Source organism: Pristis pectinata, chromosome 17 (assembly GCF_009764475.1).
Source record: "Pristis pectinata isolate sPriPec2 chromosome 17, sPriPec2.1.pri, whole genome shotgun sequence".
In the NCBI taxonomy this organism is placed as follows: domain Eukaryota; kingdom Metazoa; phylum Chordata; class Chondrichthyes; order Rhinopristiformes; family Pristidae; genus Pristis; species Pristis pectinata.
In genome coordinates, this window is record NC_067421.1 from 26,791,067 (window position 1) to 26,817,082 (window position 26,016).

Consider the following 26,016-nt stretch of genomic DNA (forward strand, 5'->3'; position numbering starts at 1 on the left):
TTGTTGACACCCTTTCTAAACTACAGCAAGAGGTTTAAGACATCAAACACCTGAGCAATTGTTCAGTGCTTCTGGAATGAACTGAACTTGGTCCCAAATTTGTAAATATATAGATAAAATCATTAAAAAGTTACAGTAAAGAAGGGGAGCATTCAACCCATCCTGTTGATGTCAGCAGAGAATGGGTACCTGGCCTAATTCCATTTAGAAATGAGTTCATCCAGGTACTTTTTCATTGTGATGAGGTGATTCAGCCTTCACCCATCCATTAGCTAGTGAGTTCCCTGAATTTTTTTCTCTCATCAACTCTCCTCTACTTCTACTAATTATTTTGCCTATCTCCTTTCTCTTTACTATGGGAAACGGCACGTCATAATTACATAGCAAATGGCCACTCAAAGGAAAATATACCAAGGTATCTGACTTGTCCTTCTAGCAAAATCAATTGAATCAAACATCACCACAGGGAAAACCAAAATATTCTATCTCTATCAATTCTCTAATCGTGATGCATGTCTATCAACAAGTCAGGAAAAGTGCTACCTTGAGGACTGCTGCTGCTTTAAGAAACTGTACCATATGGTAATTTCTTGTAAACTGTACCATGCTTGTAAGTCCATCTGCCACACAAAGGTTGTGTTTACTGGAAGCTGTGTCTCAGTGAGTGAATGAGTGAGAGTGATACTAACCCATAGTACAATCCACCATGAATGTCTCTGCAGCATGCCATTTGGTTCAGTGGAGTAAATCTCTCTGCTGAATCCCAGTTTATGGATGAACAATCTGGCCCACCAACGTGATATGTTCAGTTCCTAACTATGTGCTGCCTGTGCCAGATTATCCTTTTAGAACTGTTGACTGGTTTCACAAGAAGAATGGGGTTAAACGTATGTTGACTTGCATGACCTTTGGTGGTCAGCACAGTGATAGCATCATTCAGCTTGAGGTGTTGTGGCACACTGCTCCTGAGGACTGAAAGGATAGTAGGTCCAAATTACTGGCCCACTCAAAACAAAGTCTCTTTCTGATTATTCTGTAACTTGGCCTCAAGTTTAATAAACAAAAGCACACTGGATTTAAAAATGTCCCTTAAGCCTTAGTGGTCCACAAGTGCATGGCAAACTGCTGCTGCACAGCTTTGTTTGAACTGTTTGACCCTGTTGTGTAGATTTTCTATTGTCACAAACTAAACCTCTTTGCTGGGTCTTTAAGAATATAAAAAGACATTAGCAGGAGGAGGACATTCAGCACAATGAGGATGCTCGAGGATTGACTGAGGTTGTAGCTGATCTTGCCTCCTATCCCAGAATTTCCTTGGTGTCCAAAAGTTGATTTTAACTTAGAATACACTCAATGACTGGGCAGCTCCAGTTGTCTTCTCACTGGATTGCCAGTAAATACAATATTGTGTTGATAACATTTAGCAGAGGGAGTAGAAGAAGAGTTATTGTTTCAGCTCAAAGATCATGGTTATCCAGAACCAATTACTGGTACTGACGTGAGGCGTTAACTTCCTCCCTCCAACCATTCTGTGTGTCCTGATGAGGACTTCCAGCAACAACAGCAATTTGTTTAGTTGATGTGGTAAAGAGCCAGCTGCCTGATCCCCATGCAATGATGACACAGATGGCAGTGCAACAGCAGTGTTAGTGCTAGTAAGCCTGCAGAGCAAATGCAAAACATCAGGCCTGCATTCTCCTACTCGTGCCTGCCACAAGCTGCATGTCTCTGCCAATGTCATCTGACGTTCCCACCGGCCAAATGAAGCCCTCAAAAGCCTTTGCGATAAAGAAGAGACCTTCTCAATGCAACACAACAGCAGTGACACCTGTGACATTTGCATTCTGCTTACAAGCTGCTCCTTGTTAAACCTTTCACTAATACAAACCTATATTTAGATTTCATAGAAGTGTCTTTGGAGGGTACTTTGAATCTCCAATCATCTTTGCACAGATAGCAAATAGATATGACTGAAAAACACTACTATTTCTATCATATTCAACTGGCAAGCAAAATTGAGTTAAATTAAAAATTTCACAGTGACTAAAGGAGGTTTCAACATGTAAATTAGGAGTGGTGCAGGCCTCTCAGCCCCTTGTCTGCTCTCCCATTCAACAAGGTCATAACTGATCTGATGGGTAACCTCAGCTCTGCATTCCTCCCTATCTCTGGAACCTCTCACCAAGAATCTGCCTTAAAAGTATTCAAAGACTCTGCTTCCCTAAACCCTTGGGGGAGAAAGTTCCAAAGACATGTGACCCTCTGAGAGGAAAAAAAATTAATCTTGCCTCTGAAACTTTGTTTGTAAACAGTGCCCCTTGTTCCAGGTCCTCCCACAAGAGGGGACATCCATTGTTAATACGAGGACCCAATTTGCAGCTGGATTAACCCAGTGGCACAATTGTTGATGGACGGTTAATTGCAGGATAATGCAATGGTTTTTTTGCTCTCCTTGTGACTCTTTTAAAATCACGCGTATGAGTAAGTATTCAATCTTCCCATTCACTTTACAGCAAATAAAGTACTCTTCAAAATGTGGTCACTGTCACAGTGCAGGGAAGTGGCAGCCAATTTACACATCACAATGCCCTACAAACAGCAACACAATCCTGATCTGTAATCAGTCGGAGTGGTGATTGTTGGAGAGCGATGCTAGTCAGGACACTCAGGAGAACTTCCCTCTTCTGCAAAACACTTTGAGATCACCTTAAAGAGCAGGCAATTACTTGGTTTAATGTGAGAGTTGGCACTGCAGACAATGCAGCCATCGCTTGGTGCTGCGTGGAATGTGAGCCTAGACATTTGTTCCAGTCTCTGGAGTTGCAGGAATACCACTTGCTGAGTTGTGACTGACACAAGGTGAAGAAAAAAATGGGGTAATTGTACAGTGCACTGGTCTCTGATCTCCACCAAGAGTCTCTGAGATCAAAAAGGGAGTCACAAGAACAAACATTAATACTACCAGTGAAAATAATTGAATGTCAACCATTATAGCAGAGTTTCAAGCAAAGGCTTAGTCTTGTAGTTCACAATCACTGGCCAGCGCATCTCTTTATTGTTCAGTCTAATTGTGCCAATTATAAGTAACACAAGTTTGCATTCAATTAAAGACTCAATTATGTCTTCCACACTCTTGGTCAACCAATGAGTGGTCATGATTACAGAAGAATAAGAACTGGCTTTTGTTTGTATTTCATTCCATTAATTAACTGTTGCTGCATTACACACAGGATATTGTGTGTATGCAGACTAATGGCTTACTCATTAAACAATTGCTGAGCATATGTTTTTCTCTTCTTGTGCAAGTTGAGGTTTAACTCTAAAACAGCTGCTTCCTTGGCAGCGCTTCTTGTCTGAAGCAAAAGAAATGTTAACTTTTGGTATTACAAGCTGAGAAGTCAGTAATGCAGTCACTACTCCCAGTGCTTCAGGGGGAGCATGTTCTCAGCTGGCTGGCTGATCTTACCTTGTTGCCATTATTGTACATGGCTACTAGACACAGGAGATGATACATGTGGCTGCATTTACTGAGCTTTCCCACCAGCTCGGGTTTCACGCCTTTCAGATTCAGGACCCCATCGTAGCCTGATGAGCTGACCAGCCTCTCCATACAGATTGTGCAGTCCTGGTGGTAGGAGAAAGGGACAATTAGAGATGAGGAAAAAAAAATCCAGTTCAGTAAATGAAGAGTGAGAAACTGCAGATGCAGACAATCTTAAATAAAACTGGAAAATGCTGGAAATGTTCGAGTCGGGCAGCAGTTCTAGAAAGGAAAAGTCAGCGTTTCAGGTCAAAGAACCTTTGTCAGAACTGTTTCCAGTATTTCTGTTTTTATATAAACCAAACCAGTCTCCATCTTGTTATCTGTGGAAATTTCCTGTTGTAAACCAACTGAGGCTGCTATTCATCATTTACGATTCAGCAACATTTACTAAACCAGCTCTCGCTGCACCAGATCCGAAACTGGGGATATGTTGATTTCTGCAGTGATGGGGTTATCTACAGAAATGGTTAATGTTGCTGGTTACAACTAATCTGTATCCAAAGCAGGACGTACTTCAAATCTGACTTTACTGCAGTTTTTATCTGTCGGCAGTTCTGATTGACCTGATTTTCAATTTGCAAAATAAATGTTGATTTAATAGATAAAACACCCTTTCACAATAATTGCTTCTAACAGAATTGTGGATGGCATGACTATCATGTCTCTTAAAAGTCTTGCCTGTGCCCTGGTGACCGTGAAGTGACTAACTGGGCTTAGAAATGAAAACCTGAAGCCATGCAACTGGTTGCAAAAAGAGGAGAAATTAAAAGATTTAACTGTAAGCACCTTGATTCATCACTGAAGGCATGGGCATCTTTCTGAGTTGCAGTTGTGGTGAAAATGCCTGGCTTCTGAATCTCTAATGTAGGACTGGACAGAGCACTCTGCGTGCTTGTCCCAATGATGCACAAAGAAATATCATTAGGAGGCAAGGAGACAATCTAGACCTATGGGATGGGGGGGGGGGCAGGTCGACAGGGATTAGTATGGGTCAGAAGGTGATTGGCTGTATCAATGGAGTCCAAGGCAAAGGTTAATGAGGCCAACTACAGCACTCTTACTAAAATTGGTTAGCGCAGCATGGAGTTGTGATAAGACCAGATATCTGTTTGATCTGCACAGTTCAGTGTGTGCATTAATGTGCTATCCGGTCATGGGATGTGGGTGTTGATGTCAAGGCCAGCATTTATTTTGTCCATCCTTAACTGTCCTTGGTGGTGGTGATCCACTTCCTTGAACTGCTACAATCCTTGATACTACAGATATCAGCCTTTGATCCACTCTCGTAGCTACAATATTTATGAATCTGATCCAGTAAAGATTATTTTCGATGGGGAACCATGTAGAAAGTCAGCAGTGGGAGATTTGGTGATTGTAATTCCCTGTCATGGAGAGGTGATGGGACTCTCTCCTGTTGACAATGGTGCATGTGTGGCAGTAATATTACTTGACACTTGAGTCCATGCCTGAATGTTATCCAACTGTAGTGATAAGTGGGCATGGGTTGCTTTGTTAACCCAGGGATTGTAAATGAGACTGAACACTATGTATTCAGCAGGAACCATCCCCTTTTTGGACAATATAAAGGATGGAAAGTCACTGCTAACAGCTGAAAACTATCGACCCTAGGACTCTGAACATTAGAACAATATACTACGGGAACAGGCCCTTTGGCCCTCTAATCCAAACTAATCCCATCTACACATGTAGACCATCCTACACTTGGTCTATATTCCATCCTTTCCTGTTCATGTGTCTGTCTAAATACCTCTTAAACCTTGCTGTTGTATCTGCTTCCACCACTTCCCCTGGGAGTGTGTTCCAGGCATTCTGTGTTCTGCTTTGAGGAACTCCTGCATCACTGTCATGGGGCTGGGAATGATTAACCTCCAACAAATGCAACCATCTACTCTTCCGGCAGGTATATAACTCGAGCCTGTGTACTCCCCGACACCCACAACTTCACCATCCCCATTGGCTACATTTCTGCCAGAACTCCCTGATGCTTTGATGTCAAGGGTGGTCAAGATCTCCTCGCCTCTGAAAGTTTCTCCTTTTGTACATGTGTGGTCCTGGTGGAACAATGAGCCTAGGTGAGCAGATTAGTGCCGTTTGATGGCAGTACCAAAGAACCTTCTCTCACATTTCTGATGATTGGGGCTATAGTGAGCCGATTGGATTTGTCCCATTTTACACGTGGGACAGGATAGAGCTGGGCAATTTGAGTAGATGCTAGTATTACAACCATATGGAAACAACACAAAAAGATAGGTGGCTAGTTCTTGAGTGCAAGTCTTCAGCACTACAAATGGGCTGTTTCTGATCCTGAAGGCTTTGCTGAATCCTGTGTTTGCTGTTTCTTGATAAAATGTGGAAGAAATTGAATTGACTGAGATTTGGTTTCAACCTACATTGCTGGTTTCAAGAGCTTTGGCCTTCTCTCTGGCATGTGTTCATTAAGCTTCACTGTTGTTGGAGACAGACGTTACACAGAACAACTTCCTGCCATTAATTGTTTAATAGCAGGTAGGACTGCACAGCTTGATCTGATTTGTGAGTTGTGGGACCACTTGCTGTTGTCTGAGGAGAGATTAAACAAACTGGGTCTGGTTAACCTTGAGTTCAGAAGAGAAGTGATCACTTTTGATACATTGAAAATTCTTAATGGGCTTGACACAATAGATGCAGAGTTGATGCTTCCCTTGGCTGGACTGTCTAGAACCAGGGGTCAGAGTCTCAAAATAAAGGGTCAATCCACTCAAGTGAAGAGATTTCCACCCAGAGGATAGTGAAGCTTTGGAACTTTCTACCTGAGGGCTTCAGAGGCATAGCTGCAGAGTATATTCCTGTTAAATTTTTAGATATTAATGGAAGTGAGCAATTTGGGGTTAGTGCCCTGGTTAAAAAAAAATCAGTCATTATTTCACTGAATGGCAGAAGAGGCATGAGGGGTCAAATAGGCCACTGCAGCTGCTTTTTCATGTGTCCCTTTTGGTCCAGCACCTACTGCATGATGCTCAAGTTGCAGAGAGAGCTTGTAGATAATTGTTAGGCCACAACATATTTCATAGTTGCCAAAAAATAAATTGCAAGGCATTTCAGTGTCCTTGTGTGCTCAAACAAGCTTCACAACTATTTAAAACCACACAGATTTATCTCTTCTACAAAGATCATTACAACATACTGCAGCAGATTTTAAATAGTTTATTAAAGGCATGCATTTCTATCAATAACTCATTTTAATATTAAACTCTGGGGCATCAGCAGTTATTAATTTATGAATCAATAGCCAAGTGTTTATAAGTCAGCTAGTGATAATAAATCGGCTAGTGATATTTTGGAATGGCTTTGGATGTTCCTATTTACTGCCACTTGATACAAATCCACAGGAATGAGGGAGAGTGGTTGCCAACCACAATGGGTTATTTGTATCGCAGGTAATAGCCAATAGCTCCTCTGTTAACCATTTTGATTGAAGAATTGATTCCAAATTAAATTTTCAAGAATAACTCCTTATTCCATGATCACTCAAAGTTATGGATTTAGATGCTCTGCTTCTGGATTACTATTTAATAAACTGTGTGGTAATGAAACAAACATACCACCAAAGTTCCCTGTTGGCTGCTTATGCTGGAGCGAGATAAATATGGACAGTAGTGGTTATTCTGCACTTGTTCCAGTTCCTCTAGTCTCAGGAGAAGGGGAAAAAAAAGTCAGCTGGGATCTGTGTGGTGGGAAATGTGACGGTGTGGATGTACATTCCAGCTGGCACCATTCGATGCATGAATGAATACCTGCAGGAGGCATCAGAGGTACAAAATAGGAGCACAGCAGCAGCTTTGGGATATGGGATTTGGATGAAGTTGTTCAAGATCAGTTCGATGACCTCAAGACTAAGACTAGGGCTCTGGGGGAACAAAATCTGCAGCCTACAGCATGGCTTTTTGTTCTACTGAAAACACCATTTAGAAAGAGGCATTCATTCTACCTGCGTGACCATGCCCAAAGTTGGAACAAGGATCATGTTGGAATTTGCACTATTACATTGTGCTGGTGGCTAGCTGAGAAGCAAGTTCCCCTTCCGATACCACATAGTCAGCATAAAAAGTAATGAGACCTTGTGTCAATGACAAAACACTTCTTCATTTCATTGCTCGGACAATAACGCTGAGTAAAGGTTTGTGAGAGGTTCTTCTAAACTGAAACATTAACTGTTTCTCTTTCTGCAGATGCTGCCTACCTGCTGAAGGTTTCCAACACTTTTATAATTCTCGAGTAAAGCGGTGACAGATCTCAAAACTCTGTTAAAGGCACCAATGTAAAAAATAATTCCAAATCCAATTAAAGGGGAAATTAGAAAAAGTAATGTTTTGAACCAGAGTCATTTTCTTATAATGGGAATAAAACAGTTGCTGAAAGAAAACTATTAGAAGGGATGGGAGGCAAACGAGAGTGAAGCTAGACAGGTGGTTTATAGATGTGATAGATAAAATGTTCTGATTTTCTGCTGTATGATCCCCTAATTTTGATCCATTCTGGGGGTGAAAAAAGAAGCAAAAAACTAATGCTAGTTGAAAATTAAAACTTTTCCATATTCCCTGGGGCAATTTTAGATAATGTTGGATAAATGACTAGATATTTCATACAACAGGGTAGATAGAAGGATTAGAGAAGAGATGTGAAGTTTTCTTCACCCAATGGGTGTTGGGGTTGGAACTGACCATGTCAGAAACACTTGTAACACCAAGATATGAAGTGCTGTAACCTGGCAGACTGCAGACTGAGAGCTGGAGAGAGGGATTAGGCTAGATAGCTATCCGTCGGTTGGCACTAAGAATATTCCTGAATATCCAGCTCCTGTGCCATAAATTTACAACGATTCCTTGATGAAAAGCCAGATTAACTAACCATGTTCAAGTGACAATGGCCTGGTTTTAGTTGCCCTTGCTTTGCTACTGACTTAATTTAAACTCCTTTAAGAACCTGCCCATAGTGGAGAAATCAATGGCTGATTGAACCTAAACTTAAGTGCATTTATTCACATCTGAATTAAAGATTTCCCAGGAAAATCACTCCAAATATTGATGTGTGTTTTAAATATTAAAACTAAAGGTGGAAACAAAGATGATCAAAATGAGAAGCTATTTTTCCAGAACATCTTCCTGCCTCTGCTGCATTTATTGCTACCCTTTAAGCTGCCCTGAATTACATAGGCTGACCACTGGCGTTTCTGTCAACTGCATGGGCCTCGGGAACTCTTGGACATCCACGTATGCGTAGCCTAGTGTGAAGGTCCGAGCTTTCCTGGTCAGATGCTAGTCCATCTGTTGCCCAGTCTCGCGGGATTCACGTATGTGCCTAGTGACCTACTGAGGAAAAGACCTCCGCACACTCCTATCAGCATGAGGAATGGTGACCCCATATTTGCAGGTAACTTTATTACTTAAGCTGAGTGTTTTAAATTATTTGCTAGTGTTTTAATGTGTTTTTAATAGATTTTTAAAAAAAAGTTTAACTTTTTAAATTTGTCATTGTTTTTAAATGCATCCATCTATCAGAGACCTAATGTCTGTTTAAAAAGCCTCAGTGCCAGAGAGGCATTTCAGTGGCTGGAGTCCAATTGACTTTGCTGAACCCTTGTTAGCTTATCTGGCCCTCCACATCCAGAGAAGGGAAGCACGGTGGATGGGAATCGTGGGCGGTGAGTCTGGGGAGTGGACTGGGTCCAGAGGACCCGACTCACTGAAGAAATTAGCAGCTCAATGTAATGTGGCATAATGCCTGATACAGGCAAGGTTCTTTCCATGGTCACATTTATTAGTGCAAAGTTCCAATCCACTTTGTGTGTACTATAGATGCAGCTGCGATTCCAAATGATGTACAGTGTGCTTACAGCTAACATCCATTGGTCGACTGAAGAGTAGGAAGACTGTGGTTCCAAGATCATGATACTTGCATAACTCTACCTTGCTGCCCCTTCAGAGTTTGATGTCTGACCAAACACCCTCTCCTAAATTATGCAAACCTGCTCGGCGTAAGGATCACCCCCGTTAGCATGATTTACAGGGATCATCAACTACCCTGTGGAATTGTTGCAAATAAATAACCCAAGTTTGTTGCTTCTAGAGACAGCACTGCTAAATTCAATAGGATGTGGTTTATCAGGTGCTAAAGGTCTCTTTCCATTCTTCAAGGTTTCTGCTCAAACCCATTGCTTTCAACTAAGGGTGCATTAGTAGACATTTCCCAATGAGCAGTTCTCAATGAAAAAACCAAAGTGGATGCTGAGCAGGATGAGTTGCTGGAAGACAGGGGGGAGGAGGAGGGTTCTGGACAGAAGGCCAGAGTGTTTGAAAGCAATTATCCTATCTGAACCTCTGAAGGAGAACAAGTTAAATGTTCAAACTTCAGGAGAGATATCCACCTGCTGCATTATAGTGCACATCCTCATTAAGAAGTGGCAGCCAAATTTATCTGGTGTGAGCCTCCCATGGTTTAGGGCCCCCTGCTGACCAGAGTCACTCAGCAGATGGGGACTGTGTTAATAAGCAGGCGCAATGCCTGCTTTGGAACCAGCCGATTAATCTTTTTGGGGGGGGGGGGGGGAAGGGAGGGGCTATCTAGTCTACTCCAACCTCCCCTCAAATGGAGTTCAAAATTTGCTCTGCTGCTAGTGAATACAGAGCACTCACAGTACCACAAGTAGTCAGTGATTCTCTTTTATTAGATGTTTGTTTATAATACCTGTGGATTGGGCTGTACCAGTTGGAGAAATTCCAAATTGTTTTCTGTTATTAAATTGCCAGAGGTTCTTAAATGACCATTAGTCCAGCTGCATATGCCAACTACAGGTCTAGTGCCTCCTATCAACACTTGTCTGTTTGTCCTTGTTGCCTGAGACAAAAATGAATTTGACTTCCTTGAAACCAAACCTCATTCCACTTGCTTTTCAACTGTAGACGCAAAATGGTCCAATTTTCAGGCCAATATTATCAACTGCCAGGCAGATTCTAGATCTGGATGGCTGATGTTCCACTACTAGAAGCATTTGGCTAAGCAGGCAGTATCTGTGGAAAGAGAATCTTTTCACAGATGCTGCCTGACATGCTGAGTGTTTCCAACATTTTCTGCATCTGCAGTTTTTTGTTTGATTTTTTTTTTTCCCCTCTATTTACTAATGCGCCACTCCACCTGATAACAAGTAGCTTGACCAAGCTGCCCTTGTTCTCTGTCAGGCTTTTCCATTTATTTCTCTAATTGATAAACTTCACAGCCATCAGCACTAATTTTGTGATCAAGCAGTGAAGTGGCTTTAAAAGAGAAGCTACTGAGTTCAAATCTGAATTATCAAGAGTGTCAATTTTAATTTTCTGGCAGTATATCTGGCTGCACACTCACTATTATATCACAGGTTAAGTGATTCAGTTGTGCTATTAACTGTCATTTTTTTAAGCAGTTCTAAACGTTTTGGTTCCCTACTTTTATATTCCAAATCCCACTTAGCACCAGAAAACTAACTGTGCTGTTAATGACAGAGGATGGAAATAGAGAGTGGGGGGGGGGGGGGGGAATTAAAAAGCGAGCAATTTCCAAATGCGATGTAAAGACTTGATGTTTATCACAGAAATATATGTACACGAAGTACTGAGGGCAGCAATTAGTTAGGACGGTACATTCCAGGAGACGGAAACCAGCCTGTGATGTGCAAAAGAGCAAAAATTTAATTTGAATTAATTTTAAGTGAATTGCAACCTGCTACCAGGCTTCAACAAATGTCAGATCATTGGACGTAATGTGCTATGAAATGGCATAAATTGTACTGAGTACTTCAACCTCCTTAAATGAGCTCATCCAAAAGCCTACTGCCCTTTTCCCTAAACTCATCAAGGCTCTCCCAATTCCACTTCACTGTTGATAACTTTTGTTTTGTTTGTTTTTCAGGATGTGGGCATTGCCTTTCTCTTATTGCCCTTGAGGTGACACCTTCTTGCACCACTGTTGTCATTTTCCAACTGTTGGGAAGGGAGTTTCAGGATTTCGACTTTGTAATGGTGAAGGAATGGTGGTACAGTTCCGAGTCAGTGTGGTGCACAAGTTGGAGACAAACCTGCAGACGATAAAGATCATGGTTTTCAGAGGTGTTCTTGGAATAGCCTGAGTGAGTAACTGCAATGCAACTCGTAGATGGCAGCCAATGTGAGTCACTGGTGAAGCAAATAAATCTTTAAGACATGGTAGCATACCCATCAAGTAAACTTTGTCCTGGATGATAATGAGATTTTTGACTGTTGTGGAGCTGCACACATCCAGGTAGGTGGAGAGTACTTATTCATTCTTTGACTTGTGTTTGGAATATGGTGGAAAGGTTTTTGGGTGTCGGTACTCCGAGTCATTTGCCACAGGATTCTGTCTCTGACCTGCTCCTGTGGCCACAGTATTTAGGTGACTGATCTAGTAGAGTTTCTGATCAATAATGATCCCAGGAAGTTGATGTTTGGGGACTTGGTAATGGTAATCTCACTGAGTGTCAATGGTAGGTAGTCAAACTTGTTCTTGTTGGAAATGGTCATGAAAAATGTTACTTGTCACTTCTCAGTGCCTAGTATGTGGTAGGCCTTGCTTAATGCAGACATGGACGGCTTCCTTTTCACAGGAGTTGTGAATGGAATTGAACATTTGAACAGTTTGCTATGGAAGGAAGGTCATTGATGAAGCATCTGAAGGTGCTTGGGCCTGGGATGCTTCCTACAGCAATGTCCTGAGTTGGAATAATTCAATACCAACCACCACAACAATCTTCCTTAGTGCAAGGTATGGCTCCAACCATTTTCCCTTTATGTCCGTTGACTTCAGTTTCACTGGGGCTGCTTGATATCAAGGGGTGTCACACTCACTTTCCCTGTGGAATCCAGCTCTTTGGTCCATGTTAGGATCAAGGTTGTGATGAGATTTGGTGTACAGCAGCTCTGGTGAAAAAACAAACTTGGCATTGCTAAGTAGGCTATTGATGAGTAAATGATACTCTCCATCACTTTGATTATACATAGACTGATTGGGTGGGGGTTGGTAAGTACCAAGATTGGATATGTCCTGCCTGTCAGTAGACGAGATACCTGGGCAATTTTCCACAGTATTAGAAAGATGCCAGTCTTGTACTAGCAGAGCTTGGTTAGAGGTAAAGTTGGTTCTGGAGCAGAAGTTTTCAGGACTTCAGCCAGGATGTTGTCTGGACATGTGGCTTTTGCTGTATCCAGTGCTCATGTTTTACAATATTCTGTAGAGTGAATTGAACTGGCTGAAAACTGGCTCTGTGATGGTGGGGATCTCAGGAGTAAGCAGAGGTGGATCATCCATCTACTTAGCACTCTCAGCTAAGTATGGCTGTGAATGATTCAGCCTTGTTTGTGGTAGCAGACCTTCAAGTCCAATGACAAAGACATTGGAATATTCCTTCTAAACCTTTGACTCACCACTTCACCTTTAAAACTGTTCTTCAAACTCATAACTTTGACCATATTTTTAGTCATAACTCTTAACATCTCCTGTTTGGCTTCATTCCATTTGTTTGACCATGAAGCATCTCAGTACACTTGCTAGGTTAAAGACCCTAATATAAATGCAAGTCTTTTAAAATGGATAGAAAATGACTTGGCAATTTTGTTAAGTTACTGATGATATAATGCAGTAAGATGATTGAAATCTATTTTATCCAGCAAGGCTCAAACAAAAGAGACAAATATACCAGGCCCATGGATTGAAGGTGAAAGTTGGCCAGTTTTATGCACTGCCTCAATGTAATTATAAATCCAACCATGGCTTTGATCATAATTATTTAAAAGGTTATATATTTAAAAACCTGAAGTGTTAGAAATATCTGCTGTCAAAATTTTCACCTTAAATTACAGTGATGACTAAATCCCAGAAGTGCTCCAATGGCTATGACAATTGGCTATGCAATGTCTAGAGGGTGTGAAAAGCACTATTTTAAATGCAAAATCTATCTATCCTTGGTGGGATCAGCGGGATGGGGAGACTGGGAATATAGGAGTTTCATCACCAAATATATTATTTTATTTTCAGTTTGTAAGAAAGCATATTATAAACATGCAAACTATTACAGATGTTTACAGAGATGGACAGTAAATTGATCCAGACAACAGCAGAGACATACAGGTTAGGAGCGGTGGACATGCTATGTTGGCACCAGAAGAGTGGCAACACTTGCAGGCTGCCCCCAGCACATTCTTAGCAATGCAAAAAGACATATTTCACTGTGTGTTTCAATGCACAGTGACTAACAAGATATTAAGATATTTATCTTATTTACAGTATATAGTGAGTTCAATGTTCCAAGATGGTTATAGACCAGAAATATCAGGGCACAAAAGTTGGTCAAAGTAGTAGATTTTATGGAGTGCCTTTCAGCAGGTAGGAGGCAGACAGATTTAGAGAGGGAATTCTGAGCTTGGGCCAGGGGTAGCTAAGGGCAATGAGCTATATTCCAAGCTTAGGAGTGCAAATACTATGAAGGGTCTTTGGGATGGAAGGAATTACAGAGATACAGTTAGAGTTACACTGTCTTGATGAAACTATAAATCCACTAATAGCTTTGAAGAAGACAATTAAAAAAATATTATCTTTAACAAGCTAGTAGGTTAGAAATATCTGCTGTTAGAATGTTCTTATTTACAATAATGACTACAAAATTGGCTACAATGATTTGCCATGGAGGAAATTGAAACCAATGATGAGAATATTTAAAAATGAAACACTGACAGAGTGACATAGTCAGTAAGCACAGGAATTGGGGTGGACTGCAAGTTAAGATGGGGCCAGCAAAGTTGCAGATGAAAGCGAGTTTACTGTTGGTAAAATGAGGGAAGTCACACATTGGAATAGTGCAATCTCAAGCAAGCAAAGGCACAAATGAGAGTTTAAGCAGGCTGGGATAGAATCGGCTAATGGCATAGAGGTAGAAATAGGTGGTGAGTGGTCCAGAGCTCTTGGGACCACACAGTTATGGATGGTTCATGACTGCTTTTGACAATTATTAGAGAGGGTGATGACATCTGTGTCAAGCGAACAGAGATTTGTGGCAAAAGTAAAAATCAAAGGCATCCACTTTACAGACGCTTAATTTTAGGAAATGTCTGCTCATCCACTATTGGATGTCTGATAGTTTATAGCATGGATAACTCAAACAATGAATTTTAAGAGTGCTACAAGTCCCAAATGACACAAAGAACCAATGAAAAATACAGTGAGAGAAACATACACACAACTAGAGATGTTTAGACCTGGAAACAAACACATCCCTTTCCATTTGTTGTTTTTTATTTTTAAAAAATCTTTAGTTCAGGCCAGATTTCTACCCTGTGTTGCATTTTTGAAAAAAAAAATATTGTTTGAAGGAAGCGGAGAATAAACTCACAGTAGGATTTTGTTCAAGTGTCGCTGTTGTAATGAGCATACATTTTGTTCCTCCTGTGAAGAGGGAAGGAATGAAGGGAACAGGTGAACTGACTTGCCCTAGACACCCATCACCACCTGGTCTTTCTGTAGTGTTCTGACTGAGGGATTGTCTGATAGATGACCCTCACCTCATCTGGTGGATTCTTCACCTTCTGCATGTACCTTCGCACCACATCCTCTGGAGATTTTCCTGTGAGAGACAAAAAATATTGTACATCCTTTATTATCTGTGCACCAGGAAGGGGGGAAAATCCTTCATTCCAAAATTTCAGGTTCTGTATGTAGGGCAGCAATCATCAATAGCAGAATTCTGCAAAGGCAGCATCTCATACTCAGAAATGATGACTAAAGGTTGATGATCCCAAACTAATTTCCACAGGGTCTCCACTGCTTATCAAAAGCTGCAAGTATCCCCTGTAGACTATAAACTTGCTAGTGGTCTGTAGTGATTTACAGAATCTAATAAGCATGGAATTAGGCTCCAGAATATTACCAGTCTTTTCCATTTTTGCAAATTCTCCCCCAACTTTTCCCCCCAGTCCAAGAATACATTGAAATAATTTTCTTTTGTGTTTATTCCTATCGTCAGCCAGTCCTGAAAGCCCAGAACCATTACTCTGATATTTAAATATAGCAATTGATAAAAGCAGGACATCAAACAAAAGGACAGTTTAAGGGATAAACTGAAATACATCATTAATCAGTGATTACAAAGTGGATATCGTATCATTTGTTTCTGAAAATATTCAACGAAAAGTTGTTTCATCTTTATCCCATGCTTTCTCTATTCTCCCATATCCTTATGTAAAGGGCATATTCCTAAGAGAGAAAGGAGCTTCTAGGTAATTGTTAATAAGTACTAGAAGGAAAATAAAGTTGCATGCAGTGAATTTATGTGATATGGAATGCATTGCCTAAAACAATGGAGGGAGCAAGTTCCTCATTGGATATAGAAGGAAAATTCAAAGGGGGAAGAGCAATGATCAGGGTAGGGAATGTATTGCAAAGCAAATTTGAAGAACTGGTGTGGGCAGGACTTGTGAATGGTCATTGTGGTGTGTAATGCCTTGGTGCTGGTGGGCTGTGTCTTTTAACTGGTGCTTCACCTGTTCCTTTGCTCTTCACGACTCTGAGTGTTCCTGCAATGATACCAGTAAATTCTTTCCCTCTCTCTCCAACCCTCTGGCCCAATGTAAATAAGGTGTGACGCCAGTGGGTTTCCCCAGGTTAGAGGCAATATAAAATGAGACAATATACAGCTGTGGTGATGAATGTCAGTAGGATTATAAATCAGTGGGAGAACAAAAATTCCCTTCCTCCTCAGCACGCCAGCAACTTAGTACACACAAGGTTAATAAATTACTTTTCGTTTAAGGATAGGAGCAGTTGTGGATACTTGGTTCAGGGATAAGGCAAAACTCCTGAATGTTGGCTTCTTCCCCATCATCTGCAGCCATCCTCCAAGCCTATCCCCCACTGGTATCCCCTGACCACAACCCATCACTTCTCATTTCATCATTGCTAAGTCTGAATCCTGGAATTCCCTGATATCTTTAGGAGATCATTAGTCCCATAGAGACTCAAGTAGTTTAAAATACAGGAAACCACTGGGTAAGAGAGGAGCAATGAACTGCCTTGCTAACGCTGTCTAAATCTAAAAAAACATGTTGAACTTTATTTTGCATCAAAGGATTAGTGTTGCACAAGGAACAAGCTGGCATTTGATGGAACACCAACCCTGCCATTAAGTTGGCTTGTCTGCGTCTGCAAAGGTTTTAAAATTTTTTTGAGTGGCATGCTTTTGTTTTTAAAAAAAAAGGTGTGAACTGAAGACAAGGGAGCCAGAGATAGTGGGGAAAACAATGGGATAAATCATTTACCAATCAATCAGATTGAGTGAAGTTAACAGTAACTGAAGTACAAGTTGAAGTGGGGGAATGCAATATCAAATTGGGTAGACAGAGGAAATAGCACTGTATTAACAATTAGGAAAAAGAGCCAGAAAAGAAAAAGCTAAATTTTGCATTTCAAAAATTTGCAAAAATTAAGACTTCAATTCAAGGGAAGTTCTTTGCTAGTATTTAACACTATTGCCAATAAGGGGACATTCATCTGAAATAGATGAGGCCAGATTTAGTTTGCATCTAATGCCCAAATACACAATTTTCACAGGCATTTCAGTGGCGAGGCAAATAGTGAATCTAATGACAAGTTTAAAGAGGGACTGCAAACTAAGAAAATCCATGGTTGATTTTGCTCTTTGAATATGTTATACTATTTGCACATTAATAAAAGCAAGTGCCATCAGACTCATTTTTACATCAAATTTAGGCTCAACTTCCTATTGATGACATTGATGAACTGGATAAAAGAGGCAATTAAATGCAGTCACATCTCTGAAGAAATTGTGGGTAGCCTATTGATGTGGAATTATCATTCACTAATGTAAGTAGTCTGTTTCCCATGACAGGGGCGTCTAAAACTAGCGGGCATCGATTTAAGGTGAGAGAGATGAGATCAGCGGGGTAACTTTTTCACACAGTAGTTGGCATGAGCTGCCAGAGATGGTGGTGAAGACAGGAACAGTAACAACATTAGAGAGGCATAAAGGGATATGAAATTAATGCAGGCAAGTGGGATTAGCATAGACACGGTGGGTCCTGTATCTATGTCGTACAACTCTAAATTGATCAGGAAATAATTGTTGTACAACAAAGGTTGGCAAATGGTTTAGAAAAAATTTCTGGCTCTTTATATACCTAAATACAGGGAAAGCAGTAAGCAAAGCACATAAGCTAAAGACACGATCCCCATCTCGCCCTGGTCTTGCCCTATCAGAGCCATTCCCCTCTGTCCTCCCTGCAGCTTTCCAGGCTGCTTTTGTTTCCTTCCCCGTTCTGATGAATGCTCTTTGACCTGAAACATTAACACTGTTTCTTTTCTCACTGAGTATTTCTAGTATTTTTTTTAAATTTGAGATAAAGACACAGATGGACAAGAAAATGAGGTGTGACACTAGGTGAAATGTGGCTTTAGAGGACAGGGCTGGTAGTTAAATGTTCCTGGTGAGAGAGTTTTCAGACAATAGAGAAGGGGATTTAAAAAAAAGTGTCATTGTTTTTTTTAAAAACCAATAATCAAAACCATGATGATAAGGGGTGATAGAATGATCATCAAATTAGACTATAGTGGTTGAACGAAAGTACAAAAATTGCAGAATTATGAGTATCCTATAGATTTTCAAAGTTTGAAGAAGACAGAGGAACAAATTTTAGGTTAATTTCTTAAAAAAAAAGTTTAAAAATCAAACAAGTAATAGTGGGGAACTTCAATTGCCCTAATATTAACTGGGGTTCAGGCAGTGTAAAAGGTATATGGGACAAAGAATTCCCAGAGTTATTGTACAAAATTCCTTAATGTAGCAAGTCTAACCAAAGCTGGGGGTAGGTAGGGAACAATTCTTGACAGTTTCAGGGGAATGAGATTGGGAAGGAGTAATTAGTGGGAATCACTTTTGTGGTAGTGATCATAATAACTCAGTTATGGAAAAGGACAATCTACTAGACTGAGAAGGGACTTGACTAAAGTGGATTAGAAACACCCAAATGAAGTAAAACTGAGTCAGAAGAATGGGAGGCATTTAAGAAGGAGATTCAAGGTAAATGTATTCCCACAACGTAGAATTGCAAATCCACAGCCACCAAAATGAAGAGAGGTAAAATCAGGAACATTTATGTCGAGTATGGAATGCTGCAGAAAGCCTGGACGCTTGGAAAACGTTGGAGTGAAATTAAAAAAGCAAAGGACGTGAAAAAATACTAGCAAGTAAAATCAAAGAAACTTGAAGATATTTTAAAATTACAAAGAGGAATAATTAAGGAAAGGTTCTTAATGAATAGTTTGTAGTTGGTTTCACAGAAGAGATATTGATGCCAACATTATGATTACGTACGAGATATTTGATAGGATAGACATAAGACAAGTTTAACCTCTTTGAAAATGGATAAATCAATGAATGGGTCCAGATGAAAAACATCCCAGGAAATTATAGAGGCACTGACCATCAACTGGTGTCAGAGGCTTAGAGGATTACAAATATTGTAGCATTGTTTGAAAAGGCAGGAAGGTACAAACTTAGTAACTACAGACCAATTAGTTTAATCCTGGGGAAGGATAAATTATTGAAATCAATTCTGAGGGATTGTATAAAAGTAAAAATCCATGGAAGAGTGGCAATTTGGATCTAAAGTTGGCTCGGATCAATCCTGTTTTTCTTTCACTCCTCTACTTGCTGGTTAATCAATGCCTAAATTTGAAATACTCATCCTTTCCTTCCTTTCTTTCCCATCCCACCCCACCTACCCCTCCCCCACCACCTCCACCCCCCCCCCCGCCCCCCACACTCAACACTCTCTCTCTGCCATGGTTTTATCCTTTCCCTCCCTATCTCACTAATCTTCTCCAGCCCCACAACCCTCCAGCATGTATGTGCACCTCCAATCCAGGCCTCTGGAACAGCACTTGACGCATTATTGCTTTCCCAGCCCTTAGCTGTCAAGGCCCTACTCTGGAATTCCCTCTCAAAACCTCTTGCCTCTTTCTTGTCCCTCAAGATGCTCCACGAAACCTATAAACATGGTGATGTCCTTTATTTCCTTATGTGACTGCATTAACATTTGTTTGAATAAATACTCCAGTGAAGCATGTTGGGAAGTTAAGGGTGCTACATAAATGAAAGTTAAATTTGTTATTTTTGGGGTATGATGACTTCCAAAGGAACCAAGAGCAGCTGGAAGCATTCTTCCAGAGGAGTACATTTGCTAATGTGACCTCGAATGATATTGGTCACTGGTTTCTGGCTGTAAATCAACTAAACCCCCATAGGGTCATAATTCACTAATTTCTATTCTACGTGGGAGCCTTTCTGACAGTCGGGAAAGCCCGTGCTCAAAAAAAGTAAATTTTAAAATGTTCATTTTGTGCCTGTTCCAAAATCCAGATCCAAAGGGAAAACGGGGCACGTTCCAAGACCGCCAGCACATGGTGGAACTTCTTAAAATGTAATAAACAATATCAAGGGGCACCACTGCAGTCAGCAAAATCCTCATAAAACACAAGGAACTACAGTTTGCCAATAGGGGAAACTAATTGTAAGTGGAATGACAACTGGAGTTGTGGAGATCAGCTGCCTGAACTGTCCAGTGTGCACTGCTAATCATCATCACTACAAAGATAATGTAGTCCTAAAGACCTGGATATTTTCCAGCAGAATCTCAGGGAGCCAGTGCTGTAATAAACTAGTACATTTAATTACATACAAAGTTTAGATGTTTACTGCTTCCTAAGTCTACATTACACATCTCAAACGTTAGCCTCCTGTATGAATAAGATACGGCCTACAGACAACTGTCCCAAAAGAGTTGGGTGGAGAGGTCCATCTTTGGTTGCTAGTATGAAATGCTTGCCCAAGTATCTGTTGAACTGTCCTCCTAACCCTTGGCTCCACTGAGCTTCAGTAACATCAGTGGAACTGAATGTACAGAGGAGAGTTGGTGCTCTTGCCCACGGTTAGTACCATGAATCAAAGATTAACTTCTTCCCTTAAAGTGGCTGTGGTGCCTGAAATCGGACAGCTGGAGACCAGCTCAGCAAGAAAACCAGTGGAAGCCAGTTGCTTTTATGGGTTTTCTGGTCACAGTACTTTTCGGAAATGAAGAAAGTATTTGTTAGTTTGAGCCAGTCCTCTTCAGATTGTAATACTATACAGCACAGGAACAGGCCCTTCGGCCCACAATATCTGTGCTGACCATGATGCCAATCTAAACAAATCCCATCTACTTGCACATGGTCAGTAGCCCCCCCCCCCCCCCCCCCCAGTTCTCTACCAATTCATGTGCCTGTCTAAATGCATCTTAAACATTACTATCATATCTGCTTCTACCACCACTTGTCAGCTGGTTCCAGGGACCTAAATTCGAGCAATCCTCCTGTGGTTGAATATGAAAGGGTTCAATTGCTTCACCACTATGCTATTGCAATCCAGAGACCTGATTGGGAAAGGGGATGTGTGGAACAGAATGTCTTGAAAGACCCGTTTTCTGAATTCATTTATGATGAATTTATTTAAAGTGCTACACAGAGTGGCAGCTGCTGTGTTTAAAAAGTAACTCAGTGACGCATTCCATACTTTGCAATTGATATCAGAATTTGGCTCTGCTGGGTGTTCAGCCTGAATATATTATATTCTCAGTTTCTCTTTAGGCTTTTCCCTTACCAATTCTCTCCCATCTCCACTCCAGCAAACATGGATTGCTTGCTAAATTATATTTCCACTGACATCAATATCCATTCACAATCTCATTCCACGTAGTCGCAATCCAACCGTGGGCACAGGGAGAAGCAACGTAGCTGAAAATAAATCTGTCCTGACCAAAATATTCAGCACTTCCACTAGAGCTTGTTGGATGTGAATTGAGCATGGGACTGTTGGCCAGTTTTCCCATCGTCACCACCCAACTTAGCCTTGAGGGCAATTGCATCATCTCCTTGAACATCTTGGCATCAGTTGTCTAACTTAAGAGCTGCCTGTTAAACACAGCAAAACTATTCATGAAATAAACTTGCCAAATAATTGGAGTGTCATGCAATGTGTGCTGCATATACATGATGTGGATACATTATGTGGATGCAGTATATATGTGTGTGCCATTTACTATGAAGTCTTGTGATTCAGAGCGTGGTGGTGCATAAAAAAGGAGGCATTTTTATGCAATTCATGTATATTTACTGGTAATACTGGTATTAACTGTGCATCCCTAGTTGCAATTAAAAAAAACATCAGGCCAGGCTGGGTAAGAATGGCAGTTTTCCTTCCCTGAAGGACATCAGTGAACCAAATGGGCTTTTAGGGTGTGATTACTCTTACTAAGACTAGCTTTCATTAAAAAAAAACTCCAGATTTATTTTTAATTAATTGAGACTAAGTTTCCCAGCTGCCCCGGAAGGATTCAAACTCCTGTCTCTAGGTCAACAGCCCAGAACTCTAGCCACGAGTTTGGCATTTAACTGCTGTGGTAGTGAAGCTCAAGGGAGGCTAGGTGACGGGAGATGTGCCTCAGTTTTGCAGCAGTGCTGGGTGGAGCTGGAAGAGTTGGAAATAGTACAGGAGGGAGCAGTGGCATGGTGGGAGGATCAGCCACTGATCTGGGATGTACAGCAGGAGAGTTACAGGAAGGAATATAGGATGAGAACTTGATACTGTACATATGGCAGGTAACATGGTAGGAATGGTCATTAGTCACACTTTACAGGGCAGTTTGAGGGTTTAACTTACACAGATTGATCAGCAGATTTCCCAATCTTCACCAGTTATATGGTCTGCTTGTTATCAGTTTTTCCTTTTGAAGAATTGGAGGCAGGCCACTGAACAAGAGGCAGATTGTACAGCAACAGCCCAATGACTCCATAACTACAATATAACATTGGTTAGGCCACAAGTGTAGTATTGTGTGCCATTCTGGTCCCAACATTATAGGAAGGATTGGAGAGGGTGCAGAGAAGAATTGTCAAATGTTGCCTGGGATGGAGCATTTCAATTATGAGGCTGGGATTGTTTTCATTGGAGCTGAAGAGGTTGAAGGGGAGACCTGATAGAAGAATACAAAATTATACAAGTAAGGTGGAGAGTGAGCACCCTTTCTCCATAACAGATGTCTAAAACCAGAGGGCATGGGTTTATGAGAGGTTAGGGGGATCTGAGGATTTTTTTTTTGACCTAGAGACAGGAGCTTGAATCCTTCTGGGGCAGCTAGGAAACTTAAACTCAAGTCATTAAAAAGAAATCTGGATTTTTTAAAAAATAAAAGCTCATCTTAGTAAAAGTAATCACACCCTAGAAGCCCATTTGATTCACTGATGTCCCTGAGTGAAGGAAAGATCCCTTTCTTACCCAGCCTGGCCTATGTTTCTTTTACTTGCAACTAAGGATGCACAATAAAAACCAGTGGTTGCAATCTGGATTGCATTGTCTATGAAAGGTGGTAGAGACAGTTACTCTAGCAATACTTAAAAGGTACCTGGATGAAAATTTGATGGAGAAATACAACTCTACTTGTTCACAGGCACACTCAATAACAGGAAGATTTGGATCACTCAGCTGCAATTCTACATTATGCAAAATTAATAGCATTTGGACAAAAACACATCTGAATCTTCATAATTTGCAGGTTCAAAAAATTCATTTCGATTTGGACTTCTCACAATATATTCCAGCTTAATCAGTGAGATGGTAAAGGGTATTGCACAGATTCAGCCTTGTAATCTGTTTAGGACCCTAAGGGATTCTTATTACCAATTTTGACCATTAACTAAATTAATACATTTTTAAGAATTCAGGGTTTAATACAACTGGGGGAACAGTGCATCACTCAGAGTAACCTGAAACCACACTGCAACCCTGACAGGCCAATTCTAATGGGCAGAGTCTGTTTAAAGTGCTGATCTAAGCCTAAAAATGTGGAGAAAGTGTTAAAGAATTCAACATGTCCTGGCAGTGTGAATATATTTCAAGTGCATGTACATAAAGTCATCACTGCTAATTTAGCCAATTTCTAGTCAAGGAAAAGCATATGATGAAAATGACAGAACACTGGAGGCCATGTCATGTGAACATCAACAAAAGAATGTAAAAAAAAGTACTATCCAGAGGTGGCCCCTCAAGCCCGTTCTGCCACTCACAATGGTCTTCGATCATCCTGTGGCTTAGGTCTACTTTCCTGACCAATCACTACATCGTCCAATTATTTTAGTGTCCAAAAATCTATGGGTCTCGGCCTTAAATATTCTCGACAACTAACCACAGCCCTTTGGGAGAGAATTCCAAAAATGTACAACAGTCTGTCAAGAACTTCCTTCTAGGTGGCCAACCCCTCATTCTGAGCCCATGTTCTAGGCTCTCCAACAGAAGGAAACAGGCGCACAAGATCCCCTTGTCGGTCCTCCCTCAGAATCTCGGATATCATGATGACATCACCTCTCATTCTTTGAACTACAGTGAACATAGGCTAATTGTGTTCAATCTTAGAGCACGTGCATCCCAGGAGTCATGCAATTAACCCATTCTGTTCTGATAACAAGGCATGTACATTTTTCCTTAGCTCAAGACCAAAATGATAAAGCTTACTCCAAATGTCCTTTAACCACAGCCCCATGTAACCTCAGTAAAACTTCCTTTGTTCAAGAAACCTTGTAACAAAGACCAATGTACATCAGTACAAAATGCAGACAGGACGTGAAAGAGGAAAGAGTGCTTCCTAAAAATGCCACTTACCATTGCCCGTCACTCTTTAGTTTGCATCACAGACAGTCTAGTTGATATGCAGATTGAGCATGTGACCAGCTCACTTTGATGACATTAAATGCAGCGATGAGAGTTACTCCACAACTTTAAAATGGAGTTTTATCACTGTTCTATTTACGAAATGGAAGCTTAACCTCTTCTCCATATTCCTGTTAACATTCTTTAATGGACTGCAATGCTGATCTCATCAGGGGACCAAACTTGGAGAAACTACTAAATATGACAGCATGAAGGGAATGAATTAACGAGTGCAAAGACACAGTCATTAATCAACTGTGTCGGGTGGCCATGTCATTTCTGGCAGCGTCCTTTGATTCAGTTTCCTCACAATGGCTTCACCAGAAATGAAACTGAAATATTCAAAACACTGACAGCTGTGGACAGAAAATCTCCTTTGTTTTGAAAAGCTTACAATAATGAGCCTCCCCTATTATCAGTCCTTCATAGCTGAGGGAGGCAGATCTGTAGATTGAAGAGCACAAACTCTACATGTACCTTTCTTCAGATGCTTTTTCTTGGTCTTTCTGCAGATACCAGATATCCCAGGCACTGGCTTTATGTCACTCTTGTTGACAGGTGGGGGGTGAAGGATGGGTTTGGGAGCCCGGGTCAGGCACACTGGAAGGCCAGCAGCACACATCAGAATCCCAGTCATACCTGCAGGGAATGCCAATGAAGATCATTTAGCCATTAAATCAATTTCATTGTAAGTCATAAATGTCACCATCTTGAAGACCATTTTAATACAATGTTAGTTGTTCCAAGGATATTATAACCCAAGACTTCCCATCAGGTCTCTGCCAACTCTAACATATTAAACAAATGATTCTAAAACACCATTTCAGCTGTTCAGAGCATTTGGCTTGTTCCTGACATGACATCAAATCTCACAATTAAAATCCTGCTTAATACTGAAGACTACACAGTCACTCAGACTCGAAGTTCATCCTTTGTGGATTTGCTTAAGTCAGACTTCCTGAATGAAAATCCACACAGCTATTTAGTAACACCGTACAATACTATCAGGCAGAAACATTGCTAATAGTTCCGTAATCATGTTCCTGTATTAACACACATTTGCTGCTTCCCTTATTTTTCAGTGGTGAACTGAGTGACTTGATATTCAGCTGTACAAAATAGGGAACTTCCTTTGTCTGTGTATATTGTTCCCTGATCTCAGCCAAGGGCTGCATAATGGCAGGGAAGCTAATACTGTGTGCTAATGTTAGAGGCTAGAAAGATTGATCAGCCAAGGTTCCTTGATACTTGGTGATTCTCCTTAGAGGTGTCTGTGAATAGTTCCCTGACTATATTAAAACAGTCTACGACTATCGCTCTTGATGCTCAGTGACGGGCCATCGGGATATGCAATTTGTTTGCAGCCGTCAAAATGTAGCTCAGAATAAGTGATCATAGGAGACAGTGATAGCATGAGACATGCACGCATCCTTTAGAGAAGCAGATGTGTTTCTTTTGACTTGGGATTAATAACACGTGGGGTACTGCAGGAGATGGCACTGACTGCGTTCAAACACTTTCCATCTTCAGCTTTCTTATCACAAATAACGTATTCACCATTAGCAGCACCATTTAATGTTGGGGCAGAGATGGTGAGGTAATAATGTGCAAAGTGAACCATGTC

The 26,016-nt window shown here is 40.9% G+C and overlaps 1 protein-coding gene across 2 annotated transcripts in view; it reads right to left on the reverse strand.

Annotated features, from left to right (window-relative positions):
* The window catches only part of dtx1 (deltex 1, E3 ubiquitin ligase), a 229,936-nt gene that overhangs the window by 16,691 nt on the left and 187,229 nt on the right, over positions 1-26,016 (reverse strand). For both annotated transcript variants that reach the window (XM_052031978.1, XM_052031979.1), the window contains exons 4-6: positions 24,870-25,031; positions 15,145-15,206; positions 3,467-3,625 (exon numbers count right to left, since the gene is read on the reverse strand). In XM_052031978.1, the coding sequence (XP_051887938.1) occupies positions 3,467-3,625; positions 15,145-15,206; positions 24,870-25,031 (383 nt within the window). The remainder of the gene's footprint in view (positions 1-3,466; positions 3,626-15,144; positions 15,207-24,869; positions 25,032-26,016) is intronic.